This window comes from Electrona antarctica (genome assembly GCF_951216825.1).
Source record: "Electrona antarctica genome assembly, chromosome: 5".
Taxonomy (NCBI): Eukaryota; Metazoa; Chordata; class Actinopteri; order Myctophiformes; family Myctophidae; genus Electrona; species Electrona antarctica.
Genome location: NC_136810.1, coordinates 31785533 through 31805306, shown reverse-complemented (window position 1 = coordinate 31805306; position 19774 = coordinate 31785533). Strand labels below are relative to the sequence as shown.

At 41.5% G+C, this 19774-nt stretch overlaps 2 protein-coding genes across 2 annotated transcripts; both read right to left on the bottom strand.

Annotated features, from left to right (window-relative positions):
* Positions 1-70: 70 nt before the first annotated feature.
* On the bottom strand, positions 71-5601 carry LOC306923933 (carboxylesterase 1D-like; the record flags this gene model as incomplete). The annotated part of the gene is made up of 12 exons (XM_079502278.1): positions 5435-5601; positions 5134-5334; positions 4905-5049; positions 4733-4799; positions 1983-2067; positions 1731-1884; positions 1526-1630; positions 1078-1176; positions 725-868; positions 497-574; positions 266-413; positions 71-168 (listed from the first exon to the last, which is right to left on the bottom strand). The coding sequence occupies exons 1-12, from the start codon at positions 5542-5544 to the stop codon at positions 71-73; spliced, it is 1434 nt and encodes a 477-aa protein (XP_079358404.1). The 5' UTR covers positions 5545-5601.
* Positions 5602-6254: 653 nt separating this feature from the next.
* LOC306923931 (cocaine esterase-like) lies at positions 6255-18913 on the bottom strand (the record flags this gene model as incomplete). Its single annotated transcript, XM_079502276.1, has 24 exons — positions 18853-18913; positions 18452-18571; positions 16372-16561; positions 16108-16246; positions 15810-15943; positions 15572-15725; positions 13996-14100; positions 13798-13899; positions 13429-13581; positions 13054-13134; positions 12346-12493; positions 9990-10139; positions 9814-9886; positions 8936-9115; positions 8635-8835; positions 8406-8550; positions 8167-8300; positions 7915-8068; positions 7710-7814; positions 7262-7360; positions 6909-7052; positions 6681-6758; positions 6450-6597; positions 6255-6352 (listed from the first exon to the last, which is right to left on the bottom strand). The coding sequence occupies exons 2-24, from the start codon at positions 18531-18533 to the stop codon at positions 6255-6257; spliced, it is 2997 nt and encodes a 998-aa protein (XP_079358402.1). The 5' UTR covers positions 18534-18571; positions 18853-18913.
* Positions 18914-19774: the final 861 nt, after the last annotated feature.

The window sequence follows — 19774 nt, the reverse complement described above, 5'->3', positions numbered from 1 at the left end:
AGTTTTCTTATTGTATTATTACCAAACATCCTCAGATAAGAACACTTATTGTATTGCCAAACAAACATTCTTAGTTAAATAAAGTTGGTACAACAAAGCTTGGCCTTCTCTCCTGCAGGAATTTGGGTGGATGCTGGTACTCATACAGATATACAGGAGCACCTGCATCTGGTTGTAGACAAAATGAGGTATGCGAGTTTCAACGCCAATATTCAAGGGAAAACGGGTTAATACCATTCTTAAGATTACAACATTTCTTACTTACCTCTGTGGGAATTTGCCGTCTTAATGGCTGGAATGGCAAACAGTATGTCTCCAAGCAGCTCTGTAAATCCATCTCTAATTTTCAGTCGATCTCCAGAGGTTCCAAGATATTCATCTGCCACAAGCTCTTTCACTGAGCCATCTTTCAGCTTGAGGAAGAGAGAAATTATTATGTCTATAATAATAGAAAACATGACAAAACTCAGGCCATGCAACACAGTGTTTGTCTTACATCGGGAAAGAACATGGCTAGAATAGGCATGACATGTTCCAGGTCCATTCCCTCTGTCCAGTTTGGGGGAGCAATGAACTAGAAGAGCAAGAATTTTGTTTTGTAGAACAAAAAAAAAGAACTATCAAAGCAATATATTTCAGATGGACCTATGAAGTAAGTAAACTCAAAATAATCCATTGAATGTTCTAATGCAATGATATCACAGGTAATGTCACATGTACTTACCATAGGGAGTAAGTAGCCCCCTTCATGATTATTAATGCCTGTTATGAAAGGTATTTTAAGAAATTCATGGTTTTGGTACAGTTCATCCACAGGTTTTGTCATGAAATTTCCATCAACGGTGACAGGGTATCTTATCATGTTGTCCTTGAGAGAAAAGCATACCAATGTGTAAGAGATTTAAGATGTGGAAGCTCTGCAAGTGTAAAACTCAGGGAAGTGGTACTGAAATGAAAGTAATTGTCAAACAGTCAGAACAACAAATACATTTCACTGAAATCTAATCAAATATTCTATTATGATCAACTTGTTATGTCAGCAGATGATATCTAATACATTATTTGTACATGTCTAACCTTTTCAAAAGTCAGCATAGCATCAATGTCCATGGATCTCAGGCAGTCAGCAATCATTGTTGTGCTTGTGATGTCACATCCTGATACATTGGCTAAAAGCTGGCAATAACAATCAGAGAAATGTAAGATTGTAAAGACCATACAAAACTCTTGTTTGCATATTGTACTACATAATTGTGTATTTACCGGTACAAATTTTTAACATTGAATCTCAGTTGAGAATGACGTGGCTCCAATGTGGATATCGGACTTCATGTGCCCAGCCTGTGGCATTAGTTATTTATGACTATGACTACCGGCTATTTCAGCCCAATCAGAGCCTCATTAACTTCCAATATAAAACGTACAGGCAAGTAAATATTGCAAAGACATATGTGGGGGAACATATTTTTTTGTTCTGTGGCCTACTGACTGTTATGCATGCCATACAAATAAACAGTTAAATAACCTGTGCTATAGGCAAAGGATTTTCCGTGTATAATGAATCAATTCGAGCAGTGCCACTCTCAGCAATTCCACGGTGAAACAGGCGATCAGACAATGGAGACAGAGCCTAATAATTCAAGAAACACAGAACATAGAAATTATGAAATTATTCCTCAATGAATTCATTCTTTGTCTGTCATTGAGTTTCAGAGAATATTTGTGTGTACCAGGAGGAACACGCTGACTCCACCAGCAGACTCCCCAAATATGGTGACAGAACCTGGATCTCCTCCAAAGTTGTGGATGTGATCCTGGACCCATCGCAGAGCTGCCACCTGGTCCAGTAAACCAAAGTTTCCTGACATCTGTTCATCTCCGGTACTGAAAAGAGCACACGATCAGGAATCGCTAAAACAAGTCACCAATGAACAGTTTTTCCTCAATTGTTCCAGGACATCATCATAATTCATCTTCCTCACCTGAGAAATCCCAGTGCTCCTAAGCGATATTGGACCAGAACCACTACTACATCCTGGTAAGCAGCAAGGCCACTACCATCGTACAATCAGAGATGGGCAAAATACATTGAAAATGTATTTTGTTACAAAATACAAATACTGGGTCACAGAATGTATTTAAATACAAAATACAAATACTGGTCTGAGAAATGTATTTGAGATACAAATACGTATTTTGTATTTTGAAAATACATGAAAATACATTTTCATTAAAATGTATATAAGGATAAGTAAATTCATAATTAATTGCCAAATATTAAATTAATGACCTGTCAGAATGTCTAATACATTGAAGGTTATTAAGAATGATACACTTTATATTTTAAGCAAATCAATGTGCTATAACTGTATCAAACAGGACCCACAAAGGAATGGATTGGCCATCTGATTCATCACTGTCACTCCTCTTTGACTTCTACCTCAAGAAAAATGTAGAAAGAGATTGATTGATTGATTGATTGATTGATTAGGCCTACCACCAATTTACATTTAAACCAACAATAAAAAAACAAGATAAGTAAACAAGATACTAATGACTAAGTTGAATAGATTATCAATTAAAGGAGCATTCAGTGATTTGGAAAACCCCCCGGTCTTCCCCGGTAACAAGATGTGCACATGCAGTGCCGATTCTGGCCTCCAAGGGGCCCTAAGCATGATTGTAGCAAGGGGGCCCCCCATGAAAAAATGGGGGGTTTTGAAACAGTTTAAAACAGTTTTAAGTAGACAAACAGAGCAGAATAAGGTATAAACATGTATTGTCTGTCTGTCTGTCTGTCTGTCTGTCTGTCTGTCTGTCTGTCTGTCTGTCTGTGTGTCTGTCTGTGTATGACAGACTGACTGGTATAAACAGCGCCCCCGGTGTAGAGGGATGGTATGACAGACTGGTATAAACAGCGCCCCCAGTGGGGAGGGATGGTATGACAGACTGGTATAAACAGCGCCCCCAGTGTAGAGGGATGGTATGACAGACTGGTATAAACAGCGCCCCCAGTGGGGAGGGATGGTATGACAGACTGGTATAAACAGCGCCCCTAGTGGGGAGGGATGGTATGACAGACTGGTATAAACAGTGCCCCCAGTGGGGAGGGATGGTATGACAGACTGACTGGTATAAACAGTGCCCCCAGTGGAGAGGGATGCTATGACAGAGAGACTGGTATAAACAGCGTCCCCAGTGGGGAGGGATGGTATAAACAGCACCCCCAGTGTAGAGGGATGGTATGACAGACTGGTATAAACAGCGCCCCCAGTGGGGAGGGATGGTATGACAGACTGGTATAAACAGCGCCCCTAGTGGGGAGGGATGGTATGACAGACTGGTATAAACAGTGCCCCCAGTGGGGAGGGATGGTATGACAGACTGACTGGTATAAACAGTGCCCCCAGTGGAGAGGGATGCTATGACAGAGAGACTGGTATAAACAGCGTCCCCAGTGGGGAGGGATGGTATAAACAGCACCCCCAGTGTAGAGGGATGGTATAAACAGCGCCCCCAGTGGGGAGAGATGGTATGCCAGACTGACTGGTATAAACAGTGCCCCCAGTGGAGAGGGATGCTATGACAGAGAGACTGGTATAAACAGCGTCCCCAGTGGGGAGGGATGGTATAAACAGCACCCCCAGTGTAGAGGGATGGTATAAACAGCGCCCCCAGTGGGGAGGGATGGTATGACAGACTGACTGGTATAAACAGCGCCCCCAGTGGGGAGGGATGGTATGACAGACTGACTGGTATAAACAGTGCCCCCAGTGGAGAGGGATGCTATGACAGAGAGACTGGTATAAACAGCGTCCCCAGTGGGGAGGGATGGTATAAACAGCACCCCCAGTGTAGAGGGATGGTATAAACAGCGCCCCCAGTGGGGAGGGATGGTATGACAGACTGACTGGTATAAACAGCGCCCCCAGTGGGGAGGGATGGTATGACAGACTGGTATAAACAGTGCCCCCAGTGGGGAGGGATGGTATGACAGACTGACTGGTATAAACAGTGCTCCCAGTGGGGAGGCTGTGTTGTGGCTTTAGTCACAAACTTAAGCATAGCCCCTGGAAATTATAGATACAAACACAAGGATAAAAAAAACTCAATTGTGTATATATATATATATATATATATATATATATATATATACACACCCCCGCCGCCCCCCCACTTTGAAAGGGGGGCGTTTCCGCGTGGTGGAAATGTCTACTACGATAGGCCTGTCCTTGATTCTGATCACTAAGGTACGCTGTTGGCGGAAGATTTCACCATTGAGCAGCGTTACACTCACTGCGCAAATAGCGTAAAAAGCCCCCACGGCTCCGCCCGCCCTGTGCTCACCGTTCCTTGCCAGGCCTCAAACGGCCTGGCCAATCAGCAGCGGCTATCCCGCCTCTAGCTGCTGCTGATTGGCCAGGCCGTTTTGTGGCCGGGCATCAAGTCTGCCTGAGAGTTCCCAGATGGGAGCAGGAGGGGGGAACCCAGTGTACTCTCTGCTGCCCCATCTGGCGGAGTCAGGTTATGTGTTTTGCCCCTACAGTTTAAACCTGAGGCTGTGTAAAATGACATTAAAAAGTATTTTATGTATTTGAAATACAGAAAATACTAGATCTGAAAGTATCTAGATACAAAATACATCTCATTTCTTCCATCCCAGCCAAATACAAATTACAAAATACAAAAAAGTATTTCAAATACGTATTTCAAATACATGTATTTCAAATACTGCCCATCTCTGCGTACAATGAGGCTGAGCCACTTGCTAGCCCTCCACCATGGATCCAGACCATGACCTAGGGAGTAGAACAATTATTATCTTTATCTTTTTAATTTTACTAAATGGACTCAACAATTCTACAGAGGGAAAAAACAGGGTAGAGTAAGCGTAAAACTCTTACTGGGAGTTTGGCATCTTGAGTATCTATTGCTGGAGTGTAAATGTTGAGGTAAAGACAGTCTTCTGAGATGTCAGGGATACCTGGTGTCTTCATGACGTATAACATCTTCATCAGATCCAGAAGTAGCGGTTTATTTTGGACACAGCTATGAAAACAAAAGAGAATTCCAGTTAGTATATGGAACAAATCTCAATCCAATAATACTTACTGGACTGCATGAATGACTTACATGAATGGTTGTTGGGTGGCATCTCTCACTCCTTCCCATCCCTCTGCAGGCTGAGGTGGGGCCAGTCTCAGAGGTCCTACAGGAGGCTTTGCAAACGGAACTCCCAGGTAGACATGGACACCCGTATCCTTCCCCTTTACACTCAAATGCTCTCCTCTCAGACTTCCCAGTTTTGTGTGGACTACAGGCTCTGTCTTTGGTCTGTGAGACAAGTATCATACAGTGATGCTGCAGTGAGTTTCACCCAGACAAAACCTAATTTAATTTAATTACAATTATAGGTATAAGTACAGGATCATACAGTTCACTGTTCTCCATCTTTTCTCTATGTTGTCTGATCTTCTCAGGAAGGGTTTCAGTCATGAAAGTGTAACTGTCCTTCCTTGGGTGCTGACCAGGTTCCTGCTCCATCCCAATTGAGAGGTAGTCTCCCTCTGCTCCATACTCTGGCCAGTGTACCAGGCCTGCTCCATTAGGTGATCTATAAATGCACACAAACACACAGTACAGAAGAGATGGCTGGTGATTCCAATGAGGACAGCAGGACAAACATTAATTCAGTCAGACAACTCAAGAAGGATGTAATATATATTTATTGAATATAGATGAGCAATACAGTATATTTATTATGGTTTGGCGATGTATTAGATCTGCTTTTTAGGTACTCAGATCAAGCGCATCAGTCCCGACCATGGGACTCCGAATCCCCCGTACCTAAACAGTAGATCCAAAACGACAGGTGGTAGCTGGGGTGGAGGTGGGTAAGCAGCAGTTGTATACAGCAGCACGCAGGTATACAGTATAGGCAGCAGCAAGCAAGCAAGCAGGAGGAGGAATGCAAACCTCCGGTTAAAGTAGCCGGTATGAAGATGGAGTGAGTGTGTGATTGGCTGAGTGAATCATGTGGATGAGAGCATGATGCTGAGGCGGCCCAATTAACGGCCAGCAGCGACTGAACTGAGGTTCCCTGACTGAACTTGCTCTGCGCATGTCTACGACAGGCACAAATGCTCATGTCATTGCATTTACTGCAATGAAAAACCCATTTCACAGTTTTCTTATTGTATTATTACCAAACATCCTCAGATAAGAACACTTATTGTATTGCCAAACAAACATTCTTAGTTAAATAAAGTTGGTACAACAAAGCTTGGCCTTCTCTCCTGCAGGAATTTGGGTGGATGCTGGTACTCATACAGATATACAGGAGCACCTGCATCTGGTTGTAGACAAAATGAGGTATGCGAGTTTCAACGCCAATATTCAAGGGAAAACGGGTTAATACCATTCTTAAGATTACAACATTTCTTACTTACCTCTGTGGGAATTTGCCGTCTTAATGGCTGGAATGGCAAACAGTATGTCTCCAAGCAGCTCTGTAAATCCATCTCTAATTTTCAGTCGATCTCCAGAGGTTCCAAGATATTCATCTGCCACAAGCTCTTTCACTGAGCCATCTTTCAGCTTGAGGAAGAGAGAAATTATTATGTCTATAATAATAGAAAACATGACAAAACTCAGGCCATGCAACACAGTGTTTGTCTTACATCGGGAAAGAACATGGCTAGAATAGGCATGACATGTTCCAGGTCCATTCCCTCTGTCCAGTTTGGGGGAGCAATGAACTAGAAGAGCAAGAATTTTGTTTTGTAGAACAAAAAAAAAGAACTATCAAAGCAATATATTTCAGATGGACCTATGAAGTAAGTAAACTCAAAATAATCCATTGAATGTTCTAATGCAATGATATCACAGGTAATGTCACATGTACTTACCATAGGGAGTAAGTAGCCCCCTTCATGATTATTAATGCCTGTTATGAAAGGTATTTTAAGAAATTCATGGTTTTGGTACAGTTCATCCACAGGTTTTGTCATGAAATTTCCATCAACGGTGACAGGGTATCTTATCATGTTGTCCTTGAGAGAAAAGCATACCAATGTGTAAGAGATTTAAGATGTGGAAGCTCTGCAAGTGTAAAACTCAGGGAAGTGGTACTGAAATGAAAGTAATTGTCAAACAGTCAGAACAACAAATACATTTCACTGAAATCTAATCAAATATTCTATTATGATCAACTTGTTATGTCAGCAGATGATATCTAATACATTATTTGTACATGTCTAACCTTTTCAAAAGTCAGCATAGCATCAATGTCCATGGATCTCAGGCAGTCAGCAATCATTGTTGTGCTTGTGATGTCACATCCTGATACATTGGCTAAAAGCTGGCAATAACAATCAGAGAAATGTAAGATTGTAAAGACCATACAAAACTCTTGTTTGCATATTGTACTACATAATTGTGTATTTACCGGTACAAATTTTTAACATTGAATCTCAGTTGAGAATGACGTGGCTCCAATGTGGATATCGGACTTCATGTGCCCAGCCTGTGGCATTAGTTATTTATGACTATGACTACCGGCTATTTCAGCCCAATCAGAGCCTCATTAACTTCCAATATAAAACGTACAGGCAAGTAAATATTGCAAAGACATATGTGGGGGAACATATTTTTTTGTTCTGTGGCCTACTGACTGTTATGCATGCCATACAAATAAACAGTTAAATAACCTGTGCTATAGGCAAAGGATTTTCCGTGTATAATGAATCAATTCGAGCAGTGCCACTCTCAGCAATTCCACGGTGAAACAGGCGATCAGACAATGGAGACAGAGCCTAATAATTCAAGAAACACAGAACATAGAAATTATGAAATTATTCCTCAATGAATTCATTCTTTGTCTGTCATTGAGTTTCAGAGAATATTTGTGTGTACCAGGAGGAACACGCTGACTCCACCAGCAGACTCCCCAAATATGGTGACAGAACCTGGATCTCCTCCAAAGTTGTGGATGTGATCCTGGACCCATCGCAGAGCTGCCACCTGGTCCAGTAAACCAAAGTTTCCTGACATCTGTTCATCTCCGGTACTGAAAAGAGCACACGATCAGGAATCGCTAAAACAAGTCACCAATGAACAGTTTTTCCTCAATTGTTCCAGGACATCATCATAATTCATCTTCCTCACCTGAGAAATCCCAGTGCTCCTAAGCGATATTGGACCAGAACCACTACTACATCCTGGTAAGCAGCAAGGCCACTACCATCGTACAATGAGGCTGAGCCACTTGCTAGCCCTCCACCATGGATCCAGACCATGACCTAGGGAGTAGAACAATTATTATCTTTATCTTTTTAATTTTACTAAATGGACTCAACAATTCTACAGAGGGAAAAAACAGGGTAGAGTAAGCGTAAAACTCTTACTGGGAGTTTGGCATCTTGAGTATCTATTGCTGGAGTGTAAATGTTGAGGTAAAGACAGTCTTCTGAGATGTCAGGGATACCTGGTGTCTTCATGACGTATAACATCTTCATCAGATCCAGAAGTAGCGGTTTATTTTGGACACAGCTATGAAAACAAAAGAGAATTCCAGTTAGTATATGGAACAAATCTCAATCCAATAATACTTACTGGACTGCATGAATGACTTACATGAATGGTTGTTGGGTGGCATCTCTCACTCCTTCCCATCCCTCTGCAGGCTGAGGTGGGGCCAGTCTCAGAGGTCCTACAGGAGGCTTTGCAAACGGAACTCCCAGGTAGACATGGACACCCGTATCCTTCCCCTTTACACTCAAATGCTCTCCTCTCAGACTTCCCAGTTTTGTGTGGACTACAGGCTCTGTCTTTGGTCTGTGAGACAAGTATCATACAGTGATGCTGCAGTGAGTTTCACCCAGACAAAACCTAATTTAATTTAATTACAATTATAGGTATAAGTACAGGATCATACAGTTCACTGTTCTCCATCTTTTCTCTATGTTGTCTGATCTTCTCAGGAAGGGTTTCAGTCATGAAAGTGTAACTGTCCTTCCTTGGGTGCTGACCAGGTTCCTGCTCCATCCCAATTGAGAGGTAGTCTCCCTCTGCTCCATACTCTGGCCAGTGTACCAGGCCTGCTCCATTAGGTGATCTATAAATGCACACAAACACACAGTACAGAAGAGATGGCTGGTGATTCCAATGAGGACAGCAGGACAAACATTAATTCAGTCAGACAACTCAAGAAGGATGTAATATATATTTATTGAATATAGATGAGCAATACAGTATATTTATTATGGTTTGGCGATGTATTAGATCTGCTTTTTAGGTACTCAGATCAAGCGCATCAGTCCCGACCATGGGACTCCGAATCCCCCGTACCTAAACAGTAGATCCAAAACGACAGGTGGTAGCTGGGGTGGAGGTGGGTAAGCAGCAGTTGTATACAGCAGCACGCAGGTATACAGTATAGGCAGCAGCAAGCAAGCAAGCAGGAGGAGGAATGCAAACCTCCGGTTAAAGTAGCCGGTATGAAGATGGAGTGAGTGTGTGATTGGCTGAGTGAATCATGTGGATGAGAGCATGATGCTGAGGCGGCCCAATTAACGGCCAGCAGCGACTGAACTGAGGTTCCCTGACTGAACTTGCTCTGCGCATGTCTACGACAGGCACAAATGCTCATGTCATTGCATTTACTGCAATGAAAAACCCATTTCACAGTTTTCTTATTGTATTATTACCAAACATCCTCAGATAAGAACACTTATTGTATTGCCAAACAAACATTCTTAGTTAAATAAAGGTGGATTGGATAAAAAAAAATGCACATTGTAGAATGTCTCTTACCTTGTACGAGCAAAGTTGCCCCAGTATTTCATCATCATTCTACTTAGCTGTTCATCTTCCTCTGTACATGACTCTGGGAGAGAAAGAATGATAGATGGTGTTAAAAAAATCACAATGACTTATAGACTAGTACATAACTACATAATGATGAGCTACAAATCGTGGTCTCGTTTTACCTTGCACTATGACTTGATCTTCTGTGAAACATAATCCCAAAACAAAAATAATATCATCCCCATGATCAGAGCCAACAAAGCTGGGTCTCTTCTTCTTGAGCATGCTGGGTGTCTCCTCAAACTCATAGAAGTACACTGGAACACCTGCATCTGTTTGGAGGATGAAAGAAAGTATTTAATTCATGTCATGCAACATACCTGGTCTTTGACTTCTTTGGCTATTACTACTTGATACCAAAGTATCCAAAGTGCTGTGTAATGTGTTACATTCACACACAACCATAGACGGTACCACCCTCATTGGGGGCAGTTAGGGATTCGGTGTCTTGCTCAAGGACATGAATATGCATTTCCTGCTCTCTCCATGTTTGGGAGACTTAAGGCTCATTCATAGTCTGGATTTTCGGTGGTGAGGTGACCAACGAACTACAACATGACGTCACGAGCCGTGGTGAAGAGCAAACCACCGCCACCGCCCCAGCCCTTCTCTGTCACCACCACTCAACGTTATTTCAGCTCCGGTGGTACCCTCACCACCGGACAAATCCAGACTATGAATGAGCCTTAATATTTTCTGGGTAACATCTTGTGTCTTTTGTCCAGCCAGTCATGTGACAATAAAACAGATTCTGATCCTGCTTCTACGTACACCCACTACATCTGAACACAAGAGCTCCATTAGGTGCCAGGACTTTACTTTTTTAGACCAAAAGGGCTTAACATGAATTCCAATAAATCAAGTGTAATTGTGTACTGAAATTGGTGAGATACCAGCACTAATTACCTCTAATTACCATTTATATTATGCTTCAGTGCCACATTTCTATATGTTATTCCTTACTCTCTCTTGAAGAAGGCCCTGTCTTAAGCGTTATTCATAGTCTGGATTTTCGGTGGTGAGGTGACCACCGAACTACAACATGACGTCACGAGCCGCGGTGAAGAGCAAACCACCGCCACCGCCCCAGCCCTTCTCTCTGTTTTTACTCACCACCGCTCAACGTTATTTCAGCTCCGGTGGTACCCTCACCACCGAAAATGAATGAGCCTTAATATTTTCTGGGTAACATCTTGTGTCTTTTGTCAAGGGGTCTCACCTATTGTTAAACCCCACTCTGTTCTCCTGTGGAAACAGTAATGTCTTCTGCAACTATTTCAATGACAAGAGCAGGGCTTCTCAAAACGTATTATGGCACAAGCCCACAACCCCCCCCCCCCAAAAAAAATGTTTTTGTATAAATAATATTGCGTGTGTAAAGTCACCATGACTGGCAAATAGTTTTGATGTTTCCTCACTTTTTTCCTGCATTTGGCTTCGAATGGGGGGGACTATTTCTAAAAATAAATAAAAGCAAGGTCTAAAAAAGGACCACTTCACCCCTTTTCAACCTACCTTTATAAGTCCTCACTAATGTCCATGATAAAATGGCACAATTGTTTTCTTCTCCCATCTGTGGGCAGTTCAGTATTGTTTGATGTACTGATGTCTATGCCGCTGCAATGCAATTTGCCCTTCAGGGACACTGAATAAACTTGAACCTTGAAACCCGTCCACCAGTGACATCATTGATGGGGAATCCAAGCTAATAGAAACTACAGGATTTAAATTCCTGAAAAGTTGCAATGCGATAATGAAAGCCATCGTTCTCACGATCATAAAATTCGGAATATATAAATAAATAAATAAATAATCTTGTTTAAAAACAAATCTGCCTAACAATGATGGGTTTCTGAACTGCCCACAGCCCTCCTATGAGACACAAACTGAGTAGAAAAAAAATGTGGAATTTTATCATGAACCTTAGTGAGGACCAATTATATGAAGATAAGTTGAAAAGTGGTGAAGTGGTCCTTTAAGAGGGGCCTCTATATTCCCAAAAGCACTTTCACTTCTGCCCATAGGGGTGCCACCCTGGCGGAATATGTCGATGAAATGCAATTTCCTCCCAAGCATTCTTGCGCCCTAACTGCTACAACCCACAACTACACAACACTGACCATGCAGCCCAGCCCTTTCTGGTTCTAAAATGTGAACAGATTCTTCACTTGAAAATGGCCTGAAAATATAGCTAAACTACGTCAAGAGCTCTGGAACTCTATTAAAAGGATGAAAAAGGATTCCATTGATCTCTGGTTTCTGTGAGTTTTAGTGAATCAGTATGGTAAAACATACAATATACTGTAACTAATACAACTTCCGTGGTTGCAGTTGGACTACTATTGTCCCTTCCATTGAGACATTGATATTGACAATGTGGTTTATCCTATGCCCAAACAGGCTTTCTGTAATAGCTCAGCAGCAGATCGATGCCTGCATTGGGGACCCAGGTTAAAATCCTAAAGACTCGAGTCTTACCTCTGTGGAAGTTTGCAACCTTAATGGCAGGAATGGCAAACACCACATCTCCAAACACCTCAGTAAGACCATCTCTAACTTTCACACGATCCCCTGACGTTCCCATGTATTCATCAGCCAACAGCTCGTTTATCCATTGGTCTTCAGGCTAAATCATAGAAAGAACATATACTGTAAGACCTTGACATATAAAACAGCTGTGAATGGAGCTTCCATGCTTCAGTACTATTAGATGGAAGCATTTGAAAATTGTGGGAGGCAACAGTCTGCTGAGTCTGGCCCACAAGACTACCGGGAGTGAAGATACCCAATGCTTTGCACTGGGAAGAAGAGTACAAGCTTGTCTTTATCGGAGAGATTTCATGTACAAATTGGTCATTTACAGTATTTTGTACATGCATTCGTAGGATTGACGGCTGCTTTATCAATCATACCAAATCAAAATGACGTTGAGCTAAATTATTTTGTGGTATATTGAAAACAGCATACAGTATTACATGAAATATAACAATGGGATTACTTAAGTTTCTGAATATTTAGGCACAATGAAACAGCTGGTCATGCTCATGTTGCCTCATTCTGCTGAAGTAAGTATTTTGTGGTATGTTCAAAACAATATGTTAAATCAGGCCAGGTATGTTTCAATTTTGTAACATTTAGGCATGATACCAGACATTGTGTTGCAAGAACTGTAGAGTTATAACTTACATTGGGGTATGTATACATGGACATAATGGGCAAAGCTTCTTGTCGGTCCATTCCATCCACCCAGCCTGTAGGACACATGTACTGTGATGACAGAACATAGAATTATACATGGATATAGAACATGGCTTTATGGAATTATAAGCGATAATTGGAACAATGAATAATGATGAGTGAAAATACCCCTTGTGCTTATAATTTCAGAAAAGTTGTGGTTTCCTCTAGTATACTTTGGGTAACTGATGATAAATGTATGAACATATGCTTTGAGATAACATGGCTAATAGTATAATAGTAGGATAGATGTAGTGATGTGACAGTGAAGATGTAATTTGTAATTTACAAGCAGGATTCCTTCACAAAGTTATGTCAACTTACATGTATAAAGGACCACCCTCCTTCATCACTATTGAACCCAATCATGAGAGGCACATTGTGCATCTCATGATTTTGTAAAGCTTCCATTCCAGATTTGAGAAGGAACTGTCCATCAGCAGTTATTCCAAGTTGTATGTGGCCTAGTGCGTCATTCTAGAGACCAAAAGAAAGACAACTAGGCACAGCTAGAAGGATATAAAATAAATTATTTAAGACTTTTGCCATCTGCTTCCCAAGCATTGGCATCCCATCATAAAGTTTCAAGATAACTATTTCATACGTTTGCTGGTTTCATGACATGTTTTTTGTATTGTATGACTTAAAGGCCTACTATGTTGACTATTATCACCAAGATCCAAAAATTCTCACCTCTTTCTGAATCTTCACTATGTCATCTATGGTTAGCTTCATCACACAATCAGCAACCTTCTCAGTGGTAGAACTGTCACAGCTGGAAATGTTTGCTATAGTCTACAAAGCAAAATAATGCGTCTTACTATAGACATGTTATGCACATGTACTGTATGTCCTTTCATTCATTTACTCATTTGTAATTACAAAACTAACCTGGGCTACAGGCAGAGGGTTGGAGGAGTAGAGAAGTTCCATTGCTACAGAGCCACTCTGTGCTATTGCACCATGAAACAAGCCAGTGGACAATGGAGAAAGAAGCTGCCAATATAGGAGAGGAAAATATATTCAAGATAGATCAAGATATTGGCACCTTGCTGTGGGTTAAATATTAAATACATTTGCTCTGGGTAAAAAAAATGTTACCAAAGAGATTAGGTAAAATATAAAAAATAAATAAAAGTAAGAGAAAATAAACAAAAATAAGACAACACTAAGACAATAAGACAACAACAAAAGTGCCCTTCTGGGCAAGGTCTCCACCAGGAGGATAGGAGTGTGTGTGATGTTTGGCAAAATGTTTAGGAGTAATATAAACATGTTTTTTTTCTTGTTTTGCAACAATTGTCTTCATTTTGTTGAGGAAATGTAGAGCCAGATCAATCATAGCATCTCTGAGGATAGAATTTTGGATGAGCAGGACATTGCAGCCTGGGTCCCTGCCACACAATATGTTCAGATGACACTTTCGAAACAAGGGCAAAATATATGTACATGTAAAATCTAACAGATCTGTGTTGAACACGTAACTATAGAGACAGTGTATACCGATTTGCGTGATGTATGGATAAAATCTGTAATTTTATAAAGAAATATGTTTTGCTAAAATCGGCCTGATGGTGGCGCTACAACAGGCAGATGCAAAAAATGTAGGGCAAAGGTTTTTCCGGGCCTCTAGGGAGTGTGCATACAAAGATCGGTGCAATTCGAGGTAAAAACAGGAATTGGCCTGTTATAGCGCCACCCTGAGGCTATTTTGAAAATGTTTAAGTGGCATTTCTTTCCTCTGCCTAGTGGGAATGTGTGTGCATAAGTGCACAGAAATCGCACGCCGTGTTAAGATTTGAGACATTTTGTTGAAAACGGACCAATCCTGCAAACTTTGGAAGGCAATCTTAGCCATTGTGCAACCAACAACAACAACCTTTAATATAATAAGAATTACTGCCACCATTCAGTCCCATTCTATTTTTCTTGTAGAAGGAGAGCACTTCCTCCTCCCCGGCAGCAGCTGGAGAGGATGTTATTGTGTGTGTGATCGTCGCCCATCTAAGAGATAACATGGAGTTACTATTTGAGCTGCTAAACATTGTCACTTTGTTTATCCAGCGCGATCTGAGCCGTATTTCTGATAAACAGGACTAGAAATGCCTCCATGCCTCAGTCTCCATTGTTTATGGACATGCATTAGGATCCAGGCAAAGTCAATGGAGCAGAAGAGCTATCGCTCGAACGAGAGGCCTGATCCGTGGTAAGTCATTGAAATAATGTTATCAATAAATAGGTTAGGAAGCTATAAAACACGTAAAAGGCGTCATTGGCGCTGCAGGATTTCATTAAAAAGACATGAATTAAGTATTTGGCCAAATAAGAGTTAAGACATCCACTCTGTGTTCAGAGAAAGATAAATATTTCCTAGACCATTCAACTGACTACTGAAGATTTATATTCCTTAAATCAGATATCCTTTGTTTAGGTTTCGTGTATACACATATGTTTTCTTAGTTCTTACTAATGCAGATACGCTCACTCCACCAGCAGACTCCCCAAATATGGTGACGGAACCTGGATCTCCTCCAAAGTTGTGGATGTGGTCCTGGACCCATCGTAGGGCTTCCACCTGGTCCAGTAATCCAAAGTTTCCTGGTACATGCTTGTCTCCTGTGCTTTATGAACATCAACATTTGCAGAGTATAAATATATCCAGTTTGACACAGCAGTACATGGTTCAGGAGAGGACCCAGTCTTACCTAAGGAATCCCAGTATCCCAATGCGATATTGTATCAGAACAACCACCACATCCTGGTAGGCAGCCAGAGCAGATCCATCATATGCTGATGCAGAACCCATGAAGAATCCTCCTCCATAAATCCACACCATGACCTTAATGACAGAATAAATGACACGTATAATCTCTTGAGAAAGACTGTTGGCTCACACATTTTTCAAATGGTTCCCTGACTAAGAATATACTGTAAACAGAACAGGTTTGAGTTAATGCTTTAAAACAAATGTTTCCTCATCCGAGTCGTGAGTTCAATACTTACGGGCAGTTTACGACTCTTAGATGGTTTGGAAGGAGTGTAAATGTTGAGATAAAGGCAATCCTCAGATATGTCTGGGAATTTGACTTCCAAAGATAGATTGGTCGCCATCATCGCTGACCAACTGGCATCTTGAACACACCTGTTAAAATGCATTGAGGTTGCCTGAAGTTAAGAGTGAGGTCTTATTTAACATGGATTATAATTGTCTATAGTATGCAGGAAGCTTATAAACTGTGTAATTTACACGTATTTTTTGCCCCTTACATAAATGGTTGTTGCGTAGCATCCCTCAAACCTTCCCATCTCTGTGCAGGCTGGGGTGGGGTCAGTCTCAGAGGTCCAACAGGTGGCTTGGCAAATGGCACCCCCAGGTAGGCATGGACTTGTGTATCTTTCCCCTTTACACTCACATACTTGCCTCTGACACTCCCCAGTTGTGTGTGGACGACTGGTGCTATTAACACAGGCACATATCTATGCTGAGGCAGATGCAGTTGGAAACTGGACAGACAGGAAGCTGCATGATCATTTTTAAAGATAATTCTGTTTGTCTGTATTTTCCATCTCATTTATAGCCATTAAATTACAATACTAAGAAGGTACCAGTAGGCTACTGAGGTTTACTCTTTACTGTTTTTTGTTGTGCCTATTTCCAATTTTCTGTACTTTTACTTCTACTCTACTACATCTCAGATACAAATATTGTACTTTTACTCCTCTACATTATTGTTTTGACCAGTTACTTTGCAGATTTTGATGATTATAACAAAACAGACATTGACCACTTCAGTATGCATTTCGGCCATTTTAAAGTAGCCGATCTACAAACTCACAATGCGTCACAATGCCAAGCATGAGCTTGTAGATCTGCCATTTTCAATTTTATACATTTGAAAACTTGTGAAATGGGACATTCTGCATAATGACTAGCCTACTTTGAGTACATTTTGATACCAATACTTTTGTACTTTTACTCAGAATTCTAGACTTTTACTTGTTGTAACAGCAGTATTGATACTTTTAATTAAGTAAAATATGTGAGTACTTTTACCACCAATGACTAACACAACTTGACGTTTCTAGTTTTTGCTTTTTTAATATGCATGTCCTTTGTCACTGTTTGCTTGCCAATGTTGCTTAACCATGACCACCATGTGAGTGCATGTGCGTGGGTGGGTGTGTCGAAATAATTCCTCATGATTAGGTTATTAATATTTTATCATGGTTAGATAATAAAATGGTCATAAAATGGTGATAAAATGAGGACCAATTATATGAATATAGGTTGAAAAGTGGTGAAGTGATCCTTTAACGCCAGCAGGTGACAGCATAGGTCCATCCGACCACTTGTTAGTTTTAGTCATTCATTCATTCCACAAACAAACAAGTGATACCATGGAGCAGCTGAGGCAGGGTTTGACCAGATGAAGAGCCTTGGCTCGAAACGTCGTCAATAAATGTATCCTTTGGAGCATATGTGCGGCTTCCCTTCTCTTTTCCTATGTTACTTTTTGAACCCAGCACCTCCATGAAGTGATGTGCGTATTTTACTATAGTTTCTGCAGCTGAGGCAGACCAATTTAATTACCCTGCCACGTCTTTGAAACTTGAAAGTGATACTTTTAGAATGCCCTTTGGCCAATCACTAGTGCATAATATTAATCAATGTCGATATATATACCTGTCCGGCCCCTATGGTCCGGCCCAGCAAAATATCCCAAAAGGGGCGTAAATATTACTACTACAGTAGTACAAGCACGTTATTGGGGTAAAAGGTCGCAGGTTGTTGAATGAGCCCACGGAGAACTCAGACCAGAATAACACTCACTCAACATGATTGATTGATTTAAATATGTATTAACAGTTTGCAGAATTACAGGCACGACAATACAAAGACTGTTAACTGTGAGTGGACGACCCAATAAAGCATTACACTTGTTTACAAGAGGGTCCACCGTGACCTTGTTCAAATCATCAAAACATTTAGAGACGTACAAATAGACACTTTCTATATAGCCCCCAAAAAAGAGAAGAGGAATTCATCATAAGAGGTAAAAAGGGAAAAGAAACATATACAGTGAGGGGGAAAAGGTTCAGATTTTACTGGGGCCAGTTTGATAGTTCGCATAGCCGCGTGCATGGGCATCGCCCCTTCGAGACCCAAGGTTACCTTTTCTGTATTTGGGACGTCCCAAATACAGAAAAGGTAACCGAGGGTGCCGAACGAACAGTCATGTTTTAGGGCTAAAAGGCAACAGAATGAACAGATGAATAATGTGAAGGCTCAAATTTACAGGGTCGCAAAGAAAGTCACAGCCAAAAATATTAATTATCGTCAACTTACCTTCCAGGTCTGCAGTGGCACTTAGAAACCATGTGCATGTTGCTATTAGGAGTGTGGCTGCCTTTGCAGGAGGAGACTTCATGTTTTTTGTGAGCTTCCAGGCTGGGGCAGCAACAACAACTCTGGTCGGGTCGAGTCAAGGGGCCAGTGAGGCTATTCAACGTTGAAGCTCTGGGCCCTAGTGGTAGGAGGAGGGACTACAGGCGGACCCGTGGATTCATGACCGGGAAACCCCGTGCAGCTGGGCTTTAACCATAGAGTATATAAAAGGATAGAGACTGAACTGGCGCGAAGCTCCGCCCCCCAGCTATTCATGTCAGTGAAAGTTGCTCAGTGGCGTTTTGAAGCACCCGGAAGACTGGCTTTAACATTGAGCGCTCGGTTGCACTTCCGCATTTGACCCGTCGAGTCGGTGGAGTGGAGTGGATAAAAGACGCGGAAGTGGTGAACTCATAACTTGCCTTTTGGGTCCGTTGCCTGGCGGCATTGAACCCTGAAACAACCAGGACAGCCTTTCAAGTGCTCGGACGCTATTCTTTTGAAGGAGTCAAGGGATGTGCATGTCTTAATGACTGTTGGTAGGGCGTTCCACAATGAATTTAGTCCCTTGTTTGTGCCGAATCTGGGTTGCACATGGTGTGTTGAACTCCCTCTGGTGTTGTGGGTGTGGACTTCGTTGACATTAAGGAAGTATTTAGACAGGTACATGGGTATCTTGGTGGTGTAGCGAATCTTGTGGACCAGACCCATTGCAAGGTGCTGTGTTTGATTGATTGATTGAAATATTTTATTAACTGTACAGTTTGCAGAATTACAGTACATTTCAAGCACAAACTCAATACAAAGACTGTTAACTGTGAGTGGACGACCCAATTAAGCATTACACTTGTTTACAAGAGGGTCCACCATGTTCAATTCATCAAAACATTTAGAGACGTACAAATATCACTGTTCACTGTTTGCTTGCCACTTGCCAATGTTGCTTAACCCATGACCATCATGGATTCCTCATGGTTAGGTTATTCATATTTTATCATGGTTAGATAAAATGGTCATACAATGGTGATAAAATGAGGACCAATTATATGAAGATAGGTTGAAAAGTGGTGAAGTGGTCTTTTAACGCCAGCAGGTGGCAGCATAGGTCCACCCGACCACTTAAGTCATTCATTCATTCATTCCACAAACGAGTGATACCATGGAGCAGCTGAGGCAGACCCAAATACCCAATTTACCCTGGCACGGCTTGAAACTTGAAAGTGATACCTTTAGAATGCCCTTTGGCCAATCACTAGTGCATAATTGTCTCCACCAGGCCAAAGG